Here is a 23,724-nt window from a genome sequence, read left to right as displayed (position 1 = left end):
TGTTTGTTAATTGACCAGTTTAGCCTGGGGAGGTGTTATTCTAGTGACAAATCAATTTCATCTTGAAAAAGGACAAAGCCAGCTGCTGCTCACGCAGTTTCCCCACAAATAAATGACAAGGGCATCTTTTCAGCAGCATTTGCAAAGGCCAACAATCATTTAGAGCCCAGCTCACCTTTCCCAGCAGTGTCTCACTGTAACAGCCTGGGCACAGCACCCACAACTCTGCCACAGCTGAATTTCCTGGAAAACTGCTATCTGTAGTGGCTTATGGAAAACAGAGTACACTGCAAGAGGAGAGCCTTCCACAGTCATTCCTTTTGCTCCATAAAGTCTGGACACCAAATTACAGCAACACTGGCAGCCAGTGCCCCTCTGCCCCCAGCTCTGCCTGAAGAGCCCTGGTGGAAAAGCTCAAACTCCCAACTCCCCACCGCGTTCAGGGGAGTTCAGTCAGTGCAGTGGAATGAAGCTTTCACAGCACTTTCCCTCTAGATTTTATCAGCTTTGCCTCAGCTAACCTTGCACCTCTCTGTGAGACAGAAAATGCTGGGTTATAAATGAAGAAACAAGTTTTTTTAAAGTGATTTGTGATGTCTGTACAGGGCAGGCTGTGGAAGAATCAAGGAAGAATCCTAATTCAATCCTGCAGTTTTAGGCACATGAATATTCATTTCCCCTATTTTCCCTGGTTTTCATGCAGCCTGAAAACTTCATTTTTCTCATTAGCAATCACTCTCATACACACATTATTAAAAGCACTATTTACCAGGAAAAAAAAAAAAACCCACACAGAACACATCAGTAATTTTTAAGTGTGAAAAATAAAACATCTGTATTTCAACAAATACTTAAGAGTCATTTTGATACAAAATTAATCTGCTGCTTATTCCACAGTATTCAGTCAGTTACCAAGCAAAGCCACTGTCACAGCACTAAAAACCACCCAATTAACATATTCTGAACATGGATAAGCATTCACATAAACAACACAAGAAGGAAATAAATAACCACCATTGCTTGTTTCCCCACATTTCCAGCAATATTCCCTCTCAGAATCTATGGCAGGTGGGAGTTTGAAAGAGCAGGAGTCTGTGCCTGAAAGATTTCCCTCCAGCCAGTTTCCATCATTTTTAAACCTTGCCTACAGATGCGGATTTTGTTGAGGGATGGGAAAATCAATCCAGCATTTTCCTCTTCCCCAGGTCCATCCAGTCAGCATTGGAAGTGGTAAAGGTGAACAGTGCAAAGATTATCTCCTCCTGCCATGCAGGAAGGCAGAGCTCATTCCATGACCCCTGTAACAAAGCACAAACAGCTCCTATCAGTCACACATTTTTACAGGGAACTTGCCCTTTTGGAGTTCCTAAAATGAATTTTCAAGGAAAAAAAAAAATCTCCAACCAGTCTCATCTGACAACCATGTGAATCAAACACTGCTCATGTTCATTCCATCCAGTGCACCAAAAGCCTCAGCAGGCATCAGGACATCACCCATTTGTACCCTGCAGAAGGTGATCTGTTAGAACTGCATAGAAATGAAGCCAAATGGGGGAAATAAACCCCAAACTCCACCAAGCTGCTCAAAAATGAAGTATTAAAGAAAAACTATGCTGTCGAGCCTGTAGAGTGCTACCAACCAGGTGCATACTAAGTAGGGCTCAGGGCATGAACTAAAAGGCTGCCAAATGTTTGAATTTCATGAGTTTATATATAATTTTATTGTAGAGACATCAACTTTCCCTCTGCCCCAAATATTATCAGCCTTAGGCTGTGCTTGATGGTGACTGCAGAACTCTGTGTCCTCAGGGAACAAGAGCAGAGATCATTTCAGTCCTTTCCTGGGGTCATGAGTCACTGCCTGAGCTGAACCACAGACAAACGTGGTTCAGCTTCTCAGCAAGATGTGCAAACCACTGAGGAGCTACTAACACATCTCCTTCTCTGTCCTCCTCCTCTTCCTGAAGCGGGCACTTCTCCTGCTTTGGGGAGCTCTGGCATCAGCCCCATCAGTGCAGGAGCCCAAGGCAGCCTGAGCAGGGCCCTCCTCAGCCCCCATGTCCTGCAACAGAAGCAGAAGATGATCAACACCATGAGAATTACAAACAACCCCTTCAGCCACCTTCCTGATTTAGGGAGCTCAGCAAGATTTCTAGAACAATCTTGCATGATGCATGGGACAACATTCCATTACCAGTGACAACATTCCATTACCAGAGAAGGCACAAAACGTCAGTTTACAGAGTAAAAACAAAGGCCTGACTTCAAAAAGGCAAGAGCAGATTATAAACAGAAAGGGAAAAGGAGTTTGATACCCAATTCTGGGAACTGTCATGGCAAGTTTAAGGTGCTACATAAACCATGGGATTTTACCCTCCCAGCTGAGCTGCAGAGCTTTTCTTTTCAGCAGCTGCAGAACTGTGTTTATTCAAAAAGACCAAATTTCTGCTACACTTAAGAACAGTGGGGGCCTCCCCCTGGATTCCAGTGCAATATTTATCTGGCAGTAATTTTCTGCTTTTTGCCCCTGGAATCTGTTTTTACCTGATTTAGTAAATCAGCATCTTCATCTCCAGGCTCATCCCCAAGTCTCCAGTCCTCCTGTACTCCTGTTAATTCATTCCCACAGCTCTCTTCCTTACACACTTGGTTCTCACTCTGCCACTCCTCCTCATCACTCTCCTCCAGTTGCTTCCCGGCTGACACAGTTGTTGTCACTCTGGGAGGAGACAGAGTTGCCAGGACAGCTGGGAGTGTGAAGGCTGCCAGGAATCTGGCTTTCAGCAGGAGGTAAGCAGGGTTATCACCCAGTTTCTGCTGCACCAGTTCTCCAATAGCGTGGAAAAGATCCCCAGTGCCCCCATCGCCGCTGGCCTCAGAGGCCAGGAGAGAGGCTGCTTGCACCTCCAGAGCTGTTTTCTGCAGAAGGAGCCTTGAGAGGGTTTTTATGCTGCAGAGGAAAGGTGGCAGATAAGGCAGCCTGGTCTGCAGTGGTGGCACCTGAACCCCTTGTTTCCCACTCAGCCACTCCTTCACCAGCCCCTGGTCCTCCAGGGAGATCAGGCTGAAGTCAAGGAGATTCTTCTGTGCATGGGAGGTGCTTGGCTGGGGGGGGACATCAGTGCTTGGTGGTTTGGAGGCAATGGGTCTGTTCCTCATGGCCTGGGCACCAGAGCAGGCAGAGCTTCCTGGGACACTGCTGTGAGGAGCTGCAGCTCCTGGTGAGAGCACAGCCCCTCTCCTGCTGCTGCCTGGGTTGGAGGATGATCCGTTTGGTGCGATGGAGTCACTGCTCCTTCCCAAGCTGGTGAGACTGGGCACAGGCTGGGTGTCAGAGCCCTGAGTGCTGGCAGGGGGCTGTGTCTGGGGCAGCAGCATGGCCCACAGGGCTGGGCTGGCAGCTGGAGGGGCAGCTGGAGCTGCAGAGGAGTCTGGAGCCGTGGAGGAGCCATCTGAACACGCAGGGGTTACAGCAGAAACGCTGCATGTGGTGCATCCAGCACCCACTGAGGTCACAGGTAAGAGATTTGTGCACTGGCCAGCTGCCTTTGCCAAAGGAACTCCTGCCAGCTGGGAACTCAGCCCTTTTGGCTCTGCACTGCTGGGCTGAGGTGGATTTGCTTCAGCTGGTACAGGAGTCCCTCCCAAGGCAGAGACACTGCCATTGGAAGTCACAGCTGTCTGACCCAGGCATCCCCCAGGAGCAGCTGGCATTCCCTGGGGAACACCCACCACAGCCTGCACAGTGCTGGGGAGCAGACCCTGGGGGGTTACAACCCACCTGAAGGGCAGGATGCTGCTGGGAATGACGGGAGAAGCAGCTTGTGGAGTGACCAGAGCAGGCAGCAGGCTGACTGGCCTCTGCTGGGGCCCATTACTCTCCAGCTCACTGGTGACTGGTGAGGAAAGGGACAATTTATTGGTGCCAGACTCCAGGCCAAGAGCCACCACTGTGATCTGGTGAGGCACAAAAGCCTGGTTTGGCAACACTGCTGAAGCTGAGCTACTGGCTGTGACCTGACCATTGCACCCTCCCTGGTCTGGGGCCTTCTCTGCTGCAGCTGGACTCACACCTGGAGAAACCCTTCCTTCAGAGCTGCTTCCCAGAGCTTCCTTTTTTAGGTCCTTACTTGACTGTAGATCTGTCCCCTGTGAGCAGCCAGGGCTCTCCCCAGTTTCTGGCACTGCAGAGGAATGGTTTTCAGGCACAGGAGCAGAACCTGCAGCAGAAGTCCTTGGTGAACCCTGTACTTGGCTGTCTGTCCCAGCAGCTGCTGCAGGTGTGCTCTCTGCTTGTGCAGAGGGAATGATTTGCTGTGCTGGGTGCTGGATTATCAAAGGCCCTGAAACCAGCACCTGTGGGGCAACCAGCACCGTCCTCTGCATGGCTGCCTTGGCCTGGGACTTCCTCCAACGCTTCTCTTGCAGCAATTCTGAGACAGTTTTCACCCTCTGCCTTTGGCCCTGGGCTGGGGGAGCTCCCTGCACAGCTGGGGCACAGCTCTCCAAGGCACCAGCGGGGCTGGCCCGTGCTCTCAAGGCAGGAGATCTCCTGACAGCACTCTTGGGGATGCCCTGTTGGGAATTCCTCTGAGAACAAGCCTGGGATGAGTTGCCTGCAGAGGATAAAATGACAATGAATGAACAGTATTTCCAATAGCCATTTCTCATTAAACATCAAGGAATGTGGCAAAATTCCTGTTTGTGAGAATTCCTACAACACTACAGTCCTGATTTAATCCAGCCACATCCCAACAACTGAACAAGGGGTAACTGCCCCCAGAAATCAGAGATGGGCCAGGAATGCACCCTAACACCCCACTGAACTGGTCCAGAGCCACTGGTTCCCCAGCACTCCAGAGTTTTTTCCAGTCCTTACCAAAGGGGAACATGCTTAAAGATCAATGAGCTAGCAAAAATGAGCATGACAATGCAGGTTTGTCCCCCAAAGTTCTCCTTCAGTTAAACTGGTTATTAATGTAACAGCGATGAATTATGTGAAAGTTCTCTTGTACATCACAAAAATAAATGTTCTGGTAGGTACCTGAAGAAGTCTCTGTATTTTGGGAAGCCTGTAAAAAAAAAAGCATAATAAATTATACTTCTGATAGATTTAAAGATGGTTGAAACAGCACAGATGTGAATCAAACCCACATCTGCCACCTCCTGAACAAATGGCCATACAGCCAGCATTTTATTCTGCCTCTGAACCAAAACAGCTAACACACACATAAACTGTGTGGCCACACAATTAAAGTGCTTATTTTAGTCAAGATTTCATTGGGGAAAGCTTAAAACCACAATACCTGCTGAGGGCTCTTTGCATTAGCCTTAGGCAGCTCCAAGTGCCTCAGGTTCCTCTCCTTAATAATCCTCATACAGCCCTTGGTATCAATCTGGAGGAGCTGCAAGGTGAGAGCTTCATTAACATTCAAATGAGAACAAAAATGTATTGGTGGGGCCAGTGACAAAGCAAGATAGATGGGACATGCTCCACATGCAAGACTCTGGGGATATTTTACACTTATAGGAAAAGCCCTGGCAGGACCAGACTTTGGATGCAGGACTTATTTAAGAAACTTCTTATGCAAACCATGATGGCAGATTAGTGCAATAATTAGATTATTTGTTTAAGAAACAAAGTTAAACCACTTATTTAAGCCTCAAATACTGAGAAATAAAGACTCCCCCTGTTTGAAAGCAGGTAATGTTATTAAGACAGTAAAACTTACCTGAATGAGCAGTGCAAACAGGGGAGTGCTGGTGAGACTCACTGACTTAATCTTCTCGTGAATAGCAGCAGCTGGCAAGAAATCCAACATCAAAATCAGCTGGGAAATCACTCAGAAGACATCAGAAAATAGGGACAAAGGCAGGATGGGTCCCCAGTACCTTTTGTGTGGTGGAAAGCCATCCTGCCAGCCCGCAGGGTGCGGGGCAGCAGCACATTGCCCACCCAAGGGGTCACTGCCATCAGCAGCTTCCTGTCCAGGTTCAGCCTCCTCCAGTGCTCCCTGTTCCAGCGCCAAGCTCTCCTGGGCAGCTCCTGCAGCCCCTGGGCATCCTGGCCAACAGCTGCAGCCTCTCCAGGGGGCATGGCTAAAAGCCTGGCAGGTCTCAGCATCTTGAATTGCCGTGCATGAAAAAATACACAATTAAGAGTTCCCCTTAGGAAGGTTCTGCCATTAGTCCCAGGACAAACCATTCACAGGGCAGGCAGGACAAAAAGCTGTGAGCTTTTCCTCTTGGGATTACAGTGATTATATAAAAATAAATTCCTACTAAGCACAGCCTGGCAGTGCTCATGTCACAAGAGCAGACAAGACACAAGAGGCACTCACCAGTTTCCTCTGGAAGCTCGTGTTGTTCTTCAATATTGTCCTCACCTCCTCCAGGCTAACCCGCAGCACGTGTTTCCCACACTGGGAAGCCTGAAAATGAAAGAACACAAGAAAATACAGAAGGGAAAGTCCCTCAAAAAAATGATTTGCACTGGATCTGCACAGCAGGTACAAGTTCTCAACATTGCTGCTGTTGAAGGTATCTTACTAAATGAAATCAACTCTGGAGACCTTCCCTTTTAATCCTTGTGCATCATCACAACATCATTTCTGTGAAATGCCTATTGCACAGAAGCTTTTGTGTGAGGGATCTACCAAAAACCCCAAAACCAGAATTTACTGGGTAATTATCTTCACATTTTTTGACTTAACACCACAAGGGAATGAACAGCAAGATGTTATCTGCTCAGCACATCCTGCCCTTACTGCAGCAGCTGCACTTCCCTTCCAACTTCTGATCCAAGCCCCCATCCCAGCTCACCTTGGCCATCACTTCTGCTGGATTCTTCACCAGCACATCTGTGGAACAGGCATTTGCAATGCCCATGAGCACGGTGTTCAGCTCAGATGATTCATCAGCAGCTCTGTCTCCATCACACCCTGCCCTTGGAACCTCACTGCAGCTGCTCCCTGTGCCAGCCCTGGCAGCAGAGAGGAGGGACTGGATCTGGTTTCTCTCTCTGGTTGCCTCCTGTTTGTCTGTCCCTGTTGGTATCCACAGGTCAATGCTGGGGACTGCAAACTTCTCCTTTCTCGTGGTCACCTTCTCCTCCTCTGAGTTGTTTGCCAGCTCCAGCTCCAGCTCCTCCTCACTGCTGCTCTCTGAGGGGCTGGAGCTCTCCTCAGCGTGGCGCCGTTTGGTTGCCCCAGATCTTTTCTTCTTGATCAAAAAAAAAGCACACACAAGTTTTAGTCAGTGTTCACCCCTGGCTTGCAACTGTCTCAAATCAGGAAGTTTCCTTTTTCAAAGGAAACAAGATTTTGGAAACAAGGCCATCTTCAAAATGGTCGTAAGCAGTCAGAATTTCTTGAGTGCCTGGGACCAAAACTGGCAACTCATGAGGTACAGACATGAAAACCTACATATATCCCATTCTTACAGGCATTTCAAGGCAGGAAAGGATTCTGGATAATATATAAATATACAGCAAATTAACTTCAGCCCTTCAGAACAAAGGCTGCTTTACCCACCAAAGATTAAACTCTGAAATCCACAACAAAAACCTTGATTGTGTGAAATCAATGTCAATTTTTAATTGATTTCACAGGATTCCACTTTTAGTTTAGAGAAACTTAATTGAAGAGATGGGGCTGTGACATGGCAGGATTCCCACAGTACCTTAGAGCCAATCATGACTGTCCACTTGCTCAGGCATTGGGCACCAGTCCGATGGGGCAGCTCTGAAGCTATTTTACTCCAGCGACCTGAAAAGGATGCAGAGGATGCAGAACATTTTTATTTGTGCCACAAAATGAGCAACAGGCCTTTCAATGCAGCCATTCCACACGTGTTATACATTTCCCTGGATAAGAGACAGAGTTATTGAATGAATGGATCTCATACCCACAACACACAATAGAGAGAAGCTGCAATCATCACTACAAAGCAGAGCCTGCAGGGCTTACAATGAAAGAAGAGAAAACCTCAATGACACCTCTAAATTTCTATAGATCAAGCCACAGAAACACCTACCCAGGCCATGCTTTTGAACCAGTTCAATCAGCTGCTCCTCTTCCTCCAAGCTCCACTTGCCTTTCTTTACATCCCAGTGCAATGCTTTTAAATACCTTCCAAATGAAAACATTACAGTCAGGATCATTCAATCCTGCTTGTAAAACTCAGACCATCCCTGCACTCCAAGGCTGATCAAACCCAGCATTCCCAGTCAGAGCTCTCCCTAGTTTAGGGAAAATGTTCCCTGGCCTGAACTCACCGGTCCCGGCACTGGGCGTCGCTCCTGCCCGGCACTTCCCTCCGGATTTTGTACCAGTCCTTCTCCTTGTACTTCTTAACTGCAGCCATCAGCATCTGTGTGCAGGCAAAGCCAGAGCTGAAATCCTCACCAGGATCAACCCTAACAGGCCTGTGACAGCAGCAGTTCTGTTTGTTTCCTGTGCAAATCTCTGGACAAAACTGTTTAGGAGCTTCTAAGTGCTCTTGAGCTGTGGAGTGCCCATTTGGTCTGTGTCACACTCCTCAAACTCAGATTTACAGCCATGCCACACCTCAGCACTCCAACATTCCCACCCTGCAATTCCAGGCCCAGAGAATGGAGCTTACAGCATCTTCCTCTGGTGTCCAGGGTCCTTTCTTCAAGCTGGGATCCACACTCTTCGTCCAGCGGTAAATCAGCTGAGCAGAATCTCTTCCTTCCATGTAATAAGCAACTGGAAATCAAAAGGTTTATTTAAATCTGTTGTAATTAATGCTTCTTCCTTTATCTGCACAACAATTGCAAGCAGTGATTGCCATAAGCAGCACTTTCATGTCTTTAAAAATGGTGCTCTGCCAGTTTCAGCCAAATTTCCAGTATGGATAAAGGTTCCAAGAGATATGAAGTCCTTGCTGATATAATGAAACAGGAAAGGCAGAGATCACCAAGGAAAAGAGACTGGGAGAGTGAAGCATTCCAGGTGAAGGAAAGGTTTGTCACTTGTGTGCCACTTACTTTTCTTGTATGGGATATGGCTTCCCACTCTCATCTCCTGAACAAGCTCTAAAAGCATCTGATCCTCCTCCTTGGTCCATTCTTTCCTTTTTAAATCTTTGTTATAGAGTTGGTATTTCTGCAAGCACTGGAAAGGTGTCCTGTTTGTCTTAAATACAGGGAAAACAGAGAGAAGCAGGTAATTAGTCATTTATGAAGACAAAAAGCAAGAGGGAAAAGCTAAAGCACCAAACCTTCTTGGTACTGTTCTGGGACACTCCTCAGAAAACACTAATTAACACTGAATTAGTATTAACATTGTTTTTTAAACCTGACAAGAGGCAAAGTAAAGCCAGAATGAACCAAGTTCAGCCAGCTCAGCCCTTACCCCCAGCTCCTGGGCAATGCTCTGCCAGTCCAGGCAGTCGTGCTCAGCAGCTATCTGCTTCAGCCTGTCCAGCTCCTCCTCAGTCCATTCCTCTTTGTTGATGCTTGGATGTTCCCAGTTTTGCCAAAACTTCCTCAGTTCTTCTGAGCTACGTTGTCCATCAAACTAAAAAAAAAACCAACAAAAATATGTTTAGTCTCATAGCTGGGATTAAGACACCTGGACAAACAGGAAAATCAGTATTTTGCATTCCAGATATGTCTTACTGCCAAGTTTTCCAGAATTAAATCACCAAATTTAACAAGTTGAGATCACTTAACAGTCAGCTTGGAGAAATGCAAGATGGAGACATTGGATGCAAACCAGATCAGAGATTCTCAAGAGGAAGGACCCAGATATCAGAAGCAATGAAACAGCTGATCCCCCAACTCACATGGATGTTTGAAATTTTGTCCCAGTCATGCTCATCGAATCTGCTTCCTATTAAGTCACTTTCTGGGAGTTGGCTACAGCAGAAGGTACAAAGAGGAAGAAAGAATCTTATTAAACGGTTAATGAAACACTTTGTCTTCTTGATCCTGCCTCATCTCATTCCTCCCACCTGTTCCTGATTTCCACAAGAACTGAACACTCAGATTAGCAGGAGAAACAATTAATGCCATATCCAAACATGTTGCTTGATATTTGTTCATGAGCAAAAGCTCAAAACTATGGAAAAATCAGAGCTTTGCTCCTTTGTTGCTAAAGAACCATTTAAAGCAGCACCTCTCTACACTGGGTGCAGGCACTTTGTGTATCAAGACCCAAACACATTTCTTAGTAAAGAACAGTGGAGATGAGAGAGCTGCAGAGCCACAACAGCACCTAATTTTTTACAACCCAACACCAATGACCCATCTAGAAGTAGAAGGAGGGAACTTTTAGAGCTAAACTCTAAGACATTTCATTTTTCCCCAAGAACATAGAAAGACTTCTTACTTAATTGCCTCTATTTCTTGCTCCAAGTCTTTGATTTGCTTTTCCAAGGTCTCTTTTTCTGTTTCAGTCTTGATTTTCTCCAGTTTCTGATTCCAATAACTCAACCTGTTCAAAGACATTTTTATCACTACTTAAGAGGACAGATGGGAATGAGGTCAATGGCATCAGGAGATGTACAGCAGAGACACCTTCCCCATCAGTTTCATTCCTCCCTTCAGGTTTATTTCCACACCAAACTGTTCCCCCAGGGTTTCCCACAAGGCACACTCACTGCCATATTTTTGCCCCTTCAGTGCAAACCCTGACCCACAGCAGGTTTCAGATAAACCATTTTGGTGTTTACAAAGAGAACCAATGGTTGCTGCAACAGCCATATAGACTGTGCCAGCTCCAGCACAGAAATCCACACCTTTGGGCCTCATATCACAATTTCAGCTCCAAGCCCTGCAAAGTATTTTAAGTTACACCACAGTGCCAAGGGGAAGAAGTAGATGGCTGTAAAATTCCAAACACAAGCAACACAGGAACTTGCTGGAGGAAGGGGAAATCTGTACATGTCCCTTCTCCTTTGCCATGCAATGTTCTCAGCAGGAGAAGAGGGGATTTGGGGGCTGAACTCACTTGAGCAGCTTTGGCTGGAGCAGGCGCTGCAGGCGGTCGCTCACCACGGATTTCTGCAGCAGTGTCTTCTCTGCAGCTTTCCCTAAAGCAGACAGGGAGCAGCCAGGATCAGTGCAGAACCACTGCCAGGAGACAGCCAGTGCTGCCAGGGAATGCCCTGCAGCTCTGCAGTGAGAGCTCCCTGCATAAATCACCCACGTGGTGTCAGCCCTGGGCAAGGCACAGCCTCTGGCTCGGTTCTACTGGGATCCCCAAAGAGACCCCAATAAAGGAATCACCCTGTGAGCATCTGGAGCTGCAGGTGTCCCCTGAACTGCCCTCATCTGGGCACCTTGCACCACCTTACTTGGTTTAGGAGTGCTCACAGGAGCTGAGCAGCAGAACAAATGGAAAAGAAGTCCTTAATGACTCACTGAAATAATCTACAGAGCACCCCATTCCCTTCTAACAACTTTTTGTGAGTCAGGCAGAGGTGTTGATGTTTAACTGCAAACAGGAACACACACAAACAATATGAATATATACATTTGTTATATAAATATATACATGTTACAGGTGTTCCAGAGCACTGAACAACACCCAGACTTACTTACACTTGGCTGAATGCAGCTGTTCAAAGGATTTTATGCCCTGAGCTGCCTTTTCCTTGGCCTCTTCATTGGGAGGAGGGCCCTGATGAGGATTAGAAGGGTTAGATACACTCAGAGTCAGACAAAATTACCGTTTCTTCTTAAAACTCCAGCATGAACTGCTACAACGATAACTGGAAACCCAAACTTGTGCAAACTGTCACAATCACACTGCTTAGCTACCTTTGTTAGCAAGAGCTCACAGGTTTCATTTAATTAAACAGAAATTACCAGTAATTGCTGGAATATATTAATATATGGATGATGATAGTTGACATCTTGGCTACCACAAAAAGCCAAGATCTCCTTTTGATGATGGCCTTTTAAAAACACATTAAAAAAGTACTACTGATTGTTCCAGAAAATAGAAAAAAATACAGAAAATCTCAGGAACTGAGAAAACTCAGTTTCCCAGACAAACAGATCAGATTTCAGTGAGGGCTTTAAAGAGCAGCATAGAACTGGGTCATGGAAACTAAGACAATTAAAGTTAAGTTAAAGTCAAGAACATTCAAGCCCCTGGTGGCTGCAATTCCACTCCTCAGACCTCACAGGGCTGAACAAACATTTCCAAAAGAGGGAGAGTGACAAGTGAGAGGGAAAAGGTTTCAAGCTGAGGAGTGACAGTTACACCCCTGAAATGAGAACAGTTCAAACACATTACAGTGCACAACCATCACTGAAGACACACCAGTGTGCAAGCTGCTTTTATTTACTTACAATTCCTGTTATTTTATCCTTGAAGTATGGCTTCATAAAATGACCCAAAAACACATTTGCGGGCAGATTTCTGCCATCTCCTGCCTTGGTTGTTTTTGAAGCATCACGCTCACCCATGATTTCCTTCTGCAATACAAGAGTGAATTGAACAGCATCAGTGTCTCCCCCAAAGTGCTGATTTCAGAGAGCTGAGCCCTCACAAACACCCCAGGGCTCAAACCTGCAGCACCAGATTCAAAATCAGTGTAGGACTCAAAGGCAGCATTTGGAACTTGCTGAGCTTGCACTGTGCAGATGATTATAAGCTTAATAAAATACTAACTTGCCACAACAAGCTAAAAAATAACATGTAAAATACCCTTTTTATTGTAAGAAAGCATAGAATCATCAGTTAAATAAACCACCTCAGTCCTGGGCTTGAGGGGAAGGAAGGAAGGCAAATGGCAACCCAGAAAAGCACAGAAATGAGCATTTCACTGCTGCTGTGCTCACCTGCTGTGCTCTGTTCTGTGCAATGAGCAGCTCCACCTCCTCAATCTTTTCCTTGATAACATCCTGGTACACATGGTTCATCTGCAGGCAGGTTTCTGGATCCTGGGGCAAACTTTCAATATCATCATCATCATCATCATCACTGCTGTCTTCTTCCACTTCCACTTCCTGCAGGCAAAGAAGGCATTTAGAGAGAAAAGTGACAAAAGCAGGTCTGTACCAACCAGTGCTGTAACTCAGCTCTTCCTCAGCTGAAGCTGCTGTGTTCTCACAGCTTGAGGGGTTTGCAGGGAGGCCTCTGAGCCTGAATAACAACGTCCTGGGCAGGAACACCCCAAATCCAGGTTTTCCTGAGCACAAAGCCAAGGCAACTGCCTGGATTTCCCCAGAGCAGGGTGAGGTTTCCCTTCAAAACTGGAAATACATACTTAAAAAAAACCAGTTACCATTTCAGCATAAGAATCTTCATCATCATCATCTTCATCATCACCATCTGTTAGACAAACAAAACACAAAAATGCTGATTGCAGTGGAATAAAAGAAAAGCTTTACACCCAAATCTTTTCAATTAAAGCATAGAGGAAAAAGCACCAGAGAGAGCTCAGACGTGACCATCAGTGGGTTTGGATACTGACAACGTTGTCATGTAAAAAGTGCATTGTTACAGTCCATTTATGCTTTTTTTTTGTTTGTGTGTTGTTGTTCTGGAGAACAGTTCTGGGTAAGCACAGCAAAGCTGAACGGTGCTGCTGCACTGGAGAGGCTCCCGGGTGAGAGCCCAGGGACAGCTCCAAGGCAAGACAGCACAGCCTTGGCACCAGCAGCGCCCGCAGGACCGGGGGTGGCACAGGCTGCGGGCGGGGGTCCCGGAGCCGCAGCGCCCGCAGGACCGGGAGTGGCACAGGCTGCGGGCGGGGTCCCGGAGCCGCAGCGCCCGCAGGACCGGGGGTGGCACAGGCTGCGGGCGGGGTCCCGGAGCCGCAGCGCCCGGCAGGACCGGGGGTGGCACAGGCTGCGGGCGGGGGTCCCGGAGCCGCAGCGCCCGCAGGACCGGGGGTGCAGCCGCTCGGGCAGCGCCGCTCCCGCTGGCACCGACCGCTCCGCTCCGCACACCGCACTGGTCACGCTGGGCATGCTACGGCTCACACAGCGCTGGGTGAGGCTGCCTCGGCCCCGCCATTGCACTACTGCCGGTCCTGGGGGCAGAGGGAACGCGCAAAGCGCCGGGGAGCGCCCCGAGCCCCCCGGAGCCGTACCGGAGCTGAGGCTGGAGTCGGACAGGGCCAGCTGGATGTCGGCCCCGCCGGGCTGCAGGCTGCGCTCCAGCTGCTCGATCTCGCGGCGGATCTTCTCCCGCTCCGCATCGAGGTCCAGGCCCTGAGGAGAGCGCAGGGGCCCGGCCGGGCCCGGCCCGCGGGACATGGCGGCACCGCCGCTCCCGGGGCTGCGCCGGCCCCGCCCACGCCCCCGCCCCCCCGCCCCGCCAATCGCTGCTGCGAGCGCGGGTCAGCTGATCCGGCACGTGACACTGCTCAGCCAATCGGGACGGGGCTTGGCGCACGTGCACGGCCGGGGGGCGGCCCCGGGACCCGCAGAGATCGGCCCGGGACGGGACCGCGGCACCGGGACAGGGCCATCAATGACACCGGGCAACACGGCCTTCAGTGGCACCAGGACACGGCATTCAATGGCACCGGGACACCGCAACACGGCCTTCAATGGTACCAGGACACGGCCATCAATGGCACCGGGACGCCCCCACCTCCGGCCGACCCACGGGCCTTTCCCCCTCCGCAGCCCGAGCACCGAAGGGCAACGGGAGCCGCAGCCAAAGCCGCAGGGCTCGCCGAGCGCGGCCTGGGGGATGGCGGTGCCCGGGGAAGAGGGACCGCGCTCCTGGCTCCGCAGGAGCTGCTCCCTTCCCGGGTCAGGGATCTCTTAGGAAGGGATGGAGAAGCCAGGTCTGCAGTTTGACGCGTCAAAATGAGGCCAAGTATTAAAAAAAATCACTTTTTAGTAATAGTTTCCATATGAAAACAAAGTGCTCCGTGCTGTGTGAGTCACTCAGTGTCTGTCCTCTGACACCTCAGAGATTCTGTCTATGGATTTCAGGAGATCAGCCACGAGCTGCAGGGATTCTGCTCCAGACAGCAGCTGCCTGGAGTGGGAGAGATGCAGGGTTACACGTGGGGACAGGCAGCCAGGCAGCTTTGGGAGAGCTTCCCCACATTCTGTGATTTATCAAGCAGCATTATATCAGGACTGGAAACTCCCACTTCCCACTTATTTTTACACTTGGAGGAAAACACATAGCAGGTAATAACACAGAGCAGCTCCTCTGGCACAGAACACAAACCCCTGAATTTTAACCCTAAAAACCCACTGAGGAGGTTTATCTGTGAGCCCAGGAGGGTGTCGGGAGGGCTGTCCCAGCGCAGCTGACCTGATGGATGCTCGGGAGCTGGCTGTGACCTGCAGCAGCTGCTGCAGCGCCGCCTCCGCGTTCTGCTTGGCCGCGGCCAATCCCGCCTGCCCCGCCCGCAGCTCCTCCTTCTCCAGCCTGGAATTCCTCAGCTCCGCCTGGGGCGAGGGGCAGAATCCATGAGAAACAACCCCGGAACCGCAGCAGATACTCTACAGCTAATGGTGCATTCCCACAGCAGCTGATGGGCTGGAATGTAATCATTGACTGACACAAGGGAATACAATAAACACTGCAATAAACACTGCAATAAACAGGACTGGAGCCCAGAACCAGCTGCCTGCAGGGAGTGTCTGCCCAGAATCATTAGGGTTGGAAAGACCTCTGGATGTATCCAGCCCAACCCTGCCAAGGCAGTGTCACCTGGAGCAGGTGACAGGAACAATTCCAGGTGGGTTTGGATGTCTCCAGAGAGGGACATTCCCTGAATTCCCTGGGCAGTTTGCTCCAGGGCTCTGCCACCCTCCATGGAAGGAAATTCTTCCTCATTTCAGTTTCTGGCCATTGCTCCTCACCACTGAAGAGTCTGGCACCATCCAGGCCCTCCCAGCCTCTGCCAGGACACAACTCCCACACCCAGCATTTTCCTCAGAGCCTGCAAAACCCTTGGAATATCCTTTGCACTGGCTCAACTCTGAGACGTGTCCCTGCAGCCCCAGCAGTGCTGCTGTGTACCTGCAGCTGTGCATTCTCCTGCCTCAGTTTGGCAGCACTGTTCTCAGCCTTGGCAGCCCTTTTCTGCAACAGAATAGAGATTATTGAAATAGTAATAATAAATTGGTTCCTTAAATAATAATAATAATAATAATAATAATAATAATAATAATAATAATAATATATAACAATATATAATATATAATAATTGTATAACAATAGTGTTAATAATAATCAAACTTGATTATTGAAAATAATAATATATTTATTATATAATAGTATTATATATTATTGTATATAATAATAAAATAGAATATTATTATATATAAAAATATTATACAGTAATGCTACAATGAAGATCACATTTATTCTTGAAATTAATATTAATAATAAAAATTAAATTATAACAGAAATAGTAATAATAATAACCCAGGCAGCTTGAGCCACATGGGAATGAGTGATTCTAGCACAGAATTTGGAGGGACAGGGTTTGTGTTACACCACGCTGTGTTCTGAATGTTTTAGGAGGTAGGAACAGCTCCCTCCTTCCCTCCTCACTGCTTCTTTCTGGGATCTGCAGAACCTCCCTACCCTCACAGGGGAGAATTTCTTCCTGACATCTGAGCCCAATCTAAAGCCAACACTTACAGTCATCAGCTGCAGATTCTGCTCCACATGCTGCACCATTGCTTCCAAATCCCGTGCTTCCTTTTCTTCTTTGATTTTGTTTTCCTCAAGCTTCTTCTCAAGCTTCCTCATCCTTCAAAAATAAGAAAAAAAAAGAGATGGCACACAGTAAGCACTTGTACCATTAAATGCTTTAGGAGGGAAATTCTGGGAAAGGATCAAGAATCGCATGGTTTTGTGGAAAATGAATTCTTCTCACGCACTTGTCTGCTTGAGTTTCAGACAGAATCTGAAGCTTATTGATCTTGTTTCTCAAAATAGCATTCTCTTCTTTTAGCTAAAAAAAAAAAAAATTCTTATTAGGACTGAAGTGCATTTTCACAACAATACCAACAATCCAAGATCAATAGCAGAATATTTGGCTTTAATGCTGGAAATCCTTTTGCTTTCTAATACATTCAAGCTGAATTTTACCTTCAGTTTACCCATCTGGAAACCACTGTGGGGCACAGGAACGTGGCACTGAAGCACCAGTGTAAACGTGACTAATTAATGCCGCCAACTCTAAATGACCATGACCCCAAAGGCAGGAGCACGAGGAAGTCACCCGGGTCATGTGCAGGGCAGCAGGACAGGGAAAGAACCGGACCTGGCCCTGCTGAAACGCACATTTCCAGAGCTCATTCTCCTCCCCAGCGGCTCTCGGTGGGGGCAGGCGGTGCCCAGGCCGGGCTCTGGAGCACGCCGGGCTCGGGGCTGCTCTCACGGAGCGGTACCGGGGGGCGGGCAGCGCTCACCTGTTCGTAGCTCGGCTGCCCAGGGGGAACCCGGCCCGGCCCCGGCGCGGCTCCGGCGCTGCCCAGGTGTTCCTGCTCCACGGCCAGCGGCCGGTAGCTCTCGCTCCATTCCTCCTCCTCGTCCTCCTGCTCGTCCCCCGACTCTGAAGGCACTGCGGGCAGCGGGGGCACGGCGGGCGCAGCCCAAGCCGCCTGCGGAGGGGACAGCGGGCTGAGGTGGGCGGCGTAACGGGGCGGATCCCGGCCGCGCTGCTGCGCACGGCCTTACCTGTGTGTCAGCGCCCGCGCCACCCCCGCCGCGGGCCTTGGAGCGGACGAACTCGCGGAAGGAGAAGGGGTTGGGCTCGGCCGGGCCCCCCGGCAGCGGCTCCGCCACCGGCAGCGCCGGCGCCGCCATGGCCGCCTGAGGGCGGGGCGGGGCGGGACCTCCCCTTCGGAGCGGACCAATGAGCGCGCGCTCTCCGCCGCCGCGCCCACCCGCGGCCCCGCCCCCGCCCCTTGACCCCACGCTCCCGGTGGCGGCAAGATGGCGGCGGCCATGGCGTGGCTGCGGCGCGGCGCCTGCGGCCAGGCCCGACGGTGAGCGCGGCCCGGCACCGCGCGGGGAGGGCACGGTGGTGGGGACAGCGAGGGGACAGCGGGGGGACGGGCGGCACCCGCTCTGGGGGGGGAATCAGCGCTCGGTACCGGCCTCGGCGGAGCGGCGCGCCCGCAGCCCTGACGGTGTGCCCGGTGTCCCGCAGGTGCGGGCTGGCGGCCGGCCGGAGCTACAGCGGCGGCGGCGCCTACCCCAGCGTGTCGCTGACGTGCCCGCTGCCCGGCGTGCCCAAGGCCGTGTTCGCGGCGGCCGAGAGCCGGGAGCGCTTCGAGACGCGGGTGACGGTGCTGGAGAACGGGCTCCGCGTCGCCTCCCAGAACAAGTTCGGGCAGTTCTGCACCGTGGGCGGTGAGTGCCGGCGGGGCCGGGGGCAGCCGGGGTCACCCCAGCTCCCCCCCGAGCCGGGGGTGGGTGTGAGGAGCGCGGGTGTCAAAGTCACGCTGGTTTGTTCTTTTCTTTGCTGCAGTTCTGGTGAATTCAGGATCGAGACACGAAGCGAAATATCTCAGTGGTATCTCGCACTTCTTGGAGAAACTGGCGTTCTCTGTGAGTACTGCCCTGGGTCCCCAAATCTGCACAGAGCAGCTAAGGAGGACTGAGCCACAGGGCTCTCTGCACCTCAGCTGTTAAACAGTGATGCCAGCATCTACAGAGTCACAGAATCTTAATTGCTTATTAATTAGCATGATTGTAATTACATTTTAAAAGTCTTTATGGTTTTACCTCCAAGGCTTGCATGTAGTGATTGGGCTGAAAGAATGTCAGAGATGCTCCGGTTACGCTGAAGGGTTATAAACAGTTATTGCTTTACTAATTAATAACACTGGTATCTTGGTACTTGGTAATAACACTGGTATCTTCCTTAGTCCACAGCTCAGTTTGGCAGCAAAGATGAAATTCTCCTCACCTTGGAGAAGCATGGAGGCATTTGTGACTGCCAGGCATCGAGGTGGGCTGCTCCTTCTGCTCTTACCTGGGTGGTGCAGCACTGACAGCACTTTGAATATTTTAATGATTAGGACAGTTTCATCTGTGATTTCCTGATGCTGAGATGACACTGAGTGACCCCAGAAGTGATGTCTCAGTGCAGGACCTGGTTGTGTGTTGCAGGGACACCATCATGTACGCAGTGTCTGCTGATGCCAGAGGCCTGGACACCGTGGTCAACTTGCTGGCTGATGTAACCCTGCAGCCCAGGTTATCAGGTCTGGCAGCACAATCCTTTATCTCAAAAAAACCATTTCCATCTCATGGCTTGCTCCTGAGAGCTCAGAATTCTCTCAGAGGTGACCTTGCAGCAGCTGGGGGTTTTCTTTAGGGGTTGCCATCCCTTGTTTTATCTCATTGCAGATGAAGAAATTGAGATGACCCGAATGGCCATAAGGTTTGAGCTGGAGGATCTGAACATGAGACCTGACCCAGAGCCTCTCCTGACAGAAATGATCCATGCGGTAACACACTGGCATTTCCACCCTGCTGCATTCCTCCTGTGTTTTGGCAGCTTCAGGGTTTATTTTAGACTGTTCCAAAACCAGATTTTCTGTTATTCAGTTTCTGTGATGAGAGAATTTGGCTGTCCCTTCCCTTTGAAATCCAGCATTCTCCACACATGGAAGATTCTAACCCAAACTGAAAAATAATTCTATTTGTAACTTCCCTTTGTTGATGTGGGTGACAAAACGTTACTGAGTTGAAATACTCTCAGCTTTTCCTCTCTCAGATGGGGGCTTAATTCCAAAGCAAAATGAGATTGAGAGAAAAATTTTTGTGACTTCAATGTGTCTGTTCCCCTTTAGGCAGCCTTTAGAGACAACACAGTGGGACTGAACAGGTTCTGCCCCGTGGAGAACACGGACAAAATCGACCGGGCCGTGCTGCACTCCTACCTGAGCAGTTACTACACCCCAGACAGGATGGTGCTGGCTGGGGTGGGCATTGAGCACGAGCACCTGGTGGAGTGTGCCAGGAAATACCTGCTGGGGGTGGAGCCCGTGTGGGGCTCGGGGCAGGGCAGGGCTGTGGACAGATCCGTGGCTCAGTACACCGGAGGCATCATCAAGGTACGTGGTGGAGGTGGCAGCTTGCTGGGATTTGCTGATTTCTCTACAGGATTTTGCTTTTCTTGAGTTGCATTTCATGAGTATGAGCCTCAAACTGGCCATGACTGCTGTTAATTGGGTGGTATGGTGATTGTATGAAATGTATCAAAGTGGGTACAAGAGCTGTGAAAATTGGTGTTAATGATCTGTCTGCCCTTGCCACAGGTTGAAAAAGACATGTCAGATGTGAGTCTGGGCCCTACTCCCATCCCAGAGCTCACCCACATCATGATTGGGTTAGAAAGCTGCTCGTTTTTAGTAAGTATTAACCTGAAATCCTTCATTTTACGTGCCCTGTACTTGGAGTACATATTCCTGTTCCTTGGAGAATCCCAGGAACACTCACTCATCCCACAAACATTGACATTTTTGCTGCTGCACATAAAAACAAGCAGCATTTCCCACTACACTTTGCTGAAGGTTTTGCCCTTCCCACTGCTCTTGTGCTGTGTTTTTTCCCTCCCCTTTACTCACCCCAGACCCTCAAGAGCTCTGCCATGACCTGAGTTTGTTGTTCCAATGCAGGAGGACGATTTCATTCCTTTTGCTGTGCTGAACATGATGATGGGAGGTGGTGGCTCTTTTTCAGCTGGAGGGCCTGGCAAGGGCATGTTCACCCGGCTCTACCTCAATGTGCTCAACAGGTGGGTTTGTCTTGCTGTTTATGGGGTGCCAGAAACAATCCTGTAGCAGGTTTACATGGAAAAAAGCAAATCCCACCAGGATTTTTTATATCAGTTCATTCTGCTTGGAACATGGGACTGGTGTGTCAGTTGGCATTTTGAGAGGGTGAAAGTAAAGGGCAGAAGTGACCAGGAATTGTGTTTTCTTCTTTTAGCCCTGTCCATGCTTTGATCAGGGAATATTAACAGGATTGGCTCTGTATTTTCCTGGATTCAAGGATTGAAATGGAGAGAAGGGAGTAGATGCCACATGCACAAATTGTCAGAGGCAGGGATTGACAATTCTCACTGCACTGCTGAGAACCCTGAGAACGCACTGGGAGGGTGCTCACTGTCCATGTTTAATTTTCACATTGTAAATTCTGGGTTTTACATTTTAAAAGACTGTTTTATACTCACAGGCACCACTGGATGTACAATGCCACCTCTTACCACCACAGCTATGAGGACACAGGTCTGCTGTGCATCCATGCCAGTGCAGATCCAAAACAGGTACAGAGTCCTGTACTCAGGGACAGGAGTCCTTAACCACATCAGTACCAGGGTTCTGTGGACACAAGAAGCATTGCTCTGATCTTCTCTCCATCATCTGTTTTCCCCAGGTTCGGGAGATGGTGGAAATCATCACCAGGGAATTCATCCTCATGGCAGGAGCAGTGGGAGAGGTCAGCAGCACATTTGAGTTTGCAGATGGTCTTTGAGCTGAAATAATCCCTGGAAGTGTCCAAGGCCAGGCTGGACAGATCTTGGAGCACCCTGGGATAGTGGAAGGTGTCCCTGCCCATGGCAGGGGGTGGCACTGGATGGGCTTTAAGGTCCCTTCCAACCCAAACCATTCTGGGATTCTGTGAATGCATTGCATTGACTGTGCTAGAATGGATTTTTAGAGATAATTTTGTTATATATTTCTGTAAAAGAATACAGCAACATTAGCAATGCATCCACAAAGAGAGAGGTGTCTGCAGAACTCTCCCATGTTACCTTGTACTACAGAGCAGCAACAAGATTTTTTTTTTTAATTTCCTGCTCATTTACAGGTAGAACTTGAGAGAGCAAAGACACAGCTCAAGTCCATGCTCATGATGAACCTGGAGTCTCGGCCAGTGATCTTTGAAGATGTGGGGAGGCAGGTTTTGGCAACAAACACAAGGAAGCTACCTCATGAGCTCTGTGACCTCATCAGTGAGTAGCCAATGCTTTGCCCTACCTTGAGGGAACTCTAGGTACAGTTAAAATATTCTTGTAGCACTGATGAGTTACCTCTGAAAATACTACAGGAATACATTTCAAACTGAGCTTAATTGCTTTCACAATTCCAGCACAGGGCTTATTTTAGTCAGAAGGAAGGGAAAAGAGGAATCATGCTAGAGAAGATACGGAGTTGGTTTTCTGAGCACGGGCCCAAATCTGCTTTGTGCTGTTCACAATGGAGGTGTCACAGCTCTGCCTTTCTTCTGCCTGCAGGTCAGGTGAAACCCAGTGATATCAAGAGGGTGGTGACTAAGATGCTGCACAAGAAGCCAGCAGTGGCTGCCCTGGGTGACCTGACAGACCTGCCCACGTACGAGCACATCCAGGCCGCCCTCTCCAGCAAGGACGGGCGGCTCCCGCGGCTCTACCGCCTCTTCCGATAGAGCAGCACCTCCTGCCCGGCCTCAAATCCCTTCTTTTTTAATGGTTTTTTTTCTCATTCTCATGTTGCTGTACCAGCCTCCCTCCCCCCAATGCTCCCAGGCATTCTGTGCAACCGTGGAGCTGAGCAAAGCTGCTTTGGAGCATTGGACTGTGAAGAGCTCGTGTAAGGAGCCAGCACTGCCCCTGGAGGAGGAGTTTGACCCTCTGAGTAGGTTACAAGGGAAGATGGGTGTTGACACCCTTCTCTTGGCTTTGGGGAGAACAGAGCAAGCCAAAATGTTCATCACTACAGTGAAAGCACATCTCTGAGCAGTCAGTCACTGCCTCTTCATCACCCCAGCAGTGGAAGTGGGGCTGTCACATGAGGCCCCACTGTGCCCTTCCTGAGGAATGTGTGGCACGTTAAACAGCTTGGCTTCCATGTCTGAATTCAGAGAATATTAATAACTGTTACCAAGGTGAACTAAGACTTGGTCAAACTGAATTAGGAGAATAATAGTTACTGTCCTTGTGAAGTTAGCCAAAAAGTTTCCTGCAAATCCAGATTTTGTTACAAATCATGGATCCATTCACCATCTGACAAGGAATCACCCACCTGGGAATAACTTCATCGTCTTGCTATAGTTCCAAGGAAAGCAGCCCCATGACAGAACCAATTTTCTGTGGAGTTCCTCTGCAGAGGTATTGTACATAAAGGACACTTACTTGAGAATGAGGTTGATCCTGTTCTTTAGGTTTTTCACTTGGACATGAACTGTGCTAAAGAATAAAAGTTCTTTTCCTCCAGAGTTGCTTTACAAACAGTTATTAAAGGAGTTGCTGCTGCTGCACCTTAAACTCGTGCCTCATTTCCTCAGTGTCACCCAGATGGACTTAAGGCCTTGCAAAAGGAAGACACAATCAGTCTCACAGCAGAGATGTGGCTCAGCTGGAAGTCAAGATAACAAAATCATAACATTTAGAAACACAATCTTGACTGACACCACGTCACAGAAAGCCAAGTGCCACATGTGTGACATGCTAAAGAAATGGAGACTCAGCAGAGGAATAAAACACTGGATTTATATAAACCCCTAATACATGGGTTTAAAAATACAAGACAGCTGCACTGCAGCTCTTCACTGCTAGATGTGTTTGGTAAGGAGCAATGCAGCTGGGAGCAGAGCACTGTGAGGCTGCTGTTACCTGCTTTACCCCATCCTTTCCTCATGCAACTCAAACGTTGCATTGCTTCCTGCAGAGCCCGCAGTGTGCAAGTCCCGTTCAGTTGTTGTGTTTGCTTGTGAGGAAATAAAGAGACCTCTGAACAACTGAGCAAGTAGTAAGAGTTCT

General features: G+C 49.2%; 3 protein-coding genes across 5 annotated transcripts; 1 reads left to right on the top strand and 2 right to left on the bottom strand.

The window, feature by feature from the left end:
* Positions 1–805: 805 nt before the first annotated feature.
* On the bottom strand, positions 806–14,239 carry SNAPC4 (small nuclear RNA activating complex polypeptide 4). 2 transcript variants are annotated; one of them, XM_036394053.1, is made up of 23 exons: positions 14,074–14,239; positions 13,264–13,310; positions 12,818–12,985; positions 12,326–12,451; positions 11,570–11,648; positions 10,977–11,058; positions 10,356–10,460; positions 9,811–9,883; positions 9,378–9,542; positions 9,011–9,158; positions 8,623–8,729; positions 8,276–8,370; positions 8,035–8,129; positions 7,681–7,766; positions 6,823–7,221; positions 6,342–6,431; positions 5,893–6,124; positions 5,733–5,803; positions 5,307–5,405; positions 5,045–5,072; positions 2,545–4,616; positions 1,933–2,062; positions 806–1,298 (listed from the first exon to the last, which is right to left on the bottom strand). In XM_036394053.1, exons 1-23 carry the CDS (start codon positions 14,237–14,239, stop codon positions 1,285–1,287), a joined length of 4,677 nt encoding a protein of 1,558 aa, XP_036249946.1. In that variant the 3' UTR covers positions 806–1,284. The 2 variants fall into 2 exon arrangements, with proteins under 2 accessions (XP_036249946.1, XP_036249947.1); XM_036394054.1 differs by having other exon boundaries at positions 6,823–7,218.
* Positions 14,240–14,813: 574 nt separating this feature from the next.
* On the bottom strand, positions 14,814–17,784 carry ENTR1 (endosome associated trafficking regulator 1). Of its 2 annotated transcripts, none has more exons than XM_036394276.1 (7): positions 17,646–17,784; positions 17,378–17,569; positions 16,844–16,917; positions 16,602–16,713; positions 15,975–16,037; positions 15,261–15,488; positions 14,814–14,975 (listed from the first exon to the last, which is right to left on the bottom strand). In XM_036394276.1, exons 1-7 carry the CDS (start codon positions 17,772–17,774, stop codon positions 14,934–14,936), a joined length of 840 nt encoding a protein of 279 aa, XP_036250169.1. In that variant the 5' UTR covers positions 17,775–17,784; the 3' UTR covers positions 14,814–14,933. The 2 variants fall into 2 exon arrangements, with proteins under 2 accessions (XP_036250169.1, XP_036250170.1); XM_036394277.1 differs by having other exon boundaries at positions 15,261–15,397.
* A 119-nt stretch (positions 17,785–17,903) lies between these two features.
* On the top strand, positions 17,904–23,706 carry PMPCA (peptidase, mitochondrial processing subunit alpha). Its single transcript, XM_036393895.1, has 13 exons — positions 17,904–17,956; positions 18,121–18,323; positions 18,442–18,521; positions 18,842–18,924; positions 19,086–19,180; positions 19,326–19,426; positions 19,772–20,035; positions 20,240–20,332; positions 20,600–20,718; positions 21,159–21,249; positions 21,360–21,422; positions 21,795–21,939; positions 22,222–23,706. Exons 1-13 carry the CDS (start codon positions 17,904–17,906, stop codon positions 22,389–22,391), a joined length of 1,560 nt encoding a protein of 519 aa, XP_036249788.1. The 3' UTR covers positions 22,392–23,706.
* Positions 23,707–23,724: the final 18 nt, after the last annotated feature.

The sequence above is a fragment of the Molothrus ater genome, chromosome 20 (assembly GCF_012460135.2).
Source record: "Molothrus ater isolate BHLD 08-10-18 breed brown headed cowbird chromosome 20, BPBGC_Mater_1.1, whole genome shotgun sequence".
Classification (NCBI taxonomy): Eukaryota; Metazoa; Chordata; class Aves; order Passeriformes; family Icteridae; genus Molothrus; species Molothrus ater.
The sequence above is the reverse complement of the archived record's forward strand: the minus strand, read 5'-3'. Positions and strand labels throughout refer to the sequence as shown.

Excerpts from the sequence above, each read along its gene's own strand:
- SNAPC4 (XM_036394053.1), bottom strand. The coding sequence starts at position 14,239 with ATGTCCCGCGGGCCGGGCCCGGCCGGGCCCCTGCGCTCTCCTCAGGGC. Across the intron at positions 5,073-5,306 it reads ATGCAAAGAGCCCTCAGCAG|GCTTCCCAAAATACAGAGAC; the intron begins GTATTGTGGTTT and ends TTTTTTTTACAG. Across the intron at positions 2,063-2,544 it reads ATGCTGATTTACTAAATCAG|GACATGGGGGCTGAGGAGGG; the intron begins GTAAAAACAGAT and ends CTTCTGTTGCAG.
- ENTR1 (XM_036394276.1), bottom strand. The coding sequence starts at position 17,774 with ATGGCGGCGCCGGCGCTGCCGGTGGCGGAGCCGCTGCCGGGGGGCCCG. Across the intron at positions 16,918-17,377 it reads GGCAGCCGAGCTACGAACAG|CTAAAAGAAGAGAATGCTAT; the intron begins GTGAGCGCTGCC and ends TTTTTTTTTTAG. Across the intron at positions 16,714-16,843 it reads TCTGAAACTCAAGCAGACAA|GATGAGGAAGCTTGAGAAGA; the intron begins GTGCGTGAGAAG and ends TTATTTTTGAAG.
- PMPCA (XM_036393895.1), top strand. The coding sequence starts at position 17,904 with ATGGCGGCGGCCATGGCGTGGCTGCGGCGCGGCGCCTGCGGCCAGGCC. Across the intron at positions 18,522-18,841 it reads TGGAGAAACTGGCGTTCTCT|TCCACAGCTCAGTTTGGCAG; the intron begins GTGAGTACTGCC and ends TATCTTCCTTAG. Across the intron at positions 19,427-19,771 it reads TGACAGAAATGATCCATGCG|GCAGCCTTTAGAGACAACAC; the intron begins GTAACACACTGG and ends GTTCCCCTTTAG.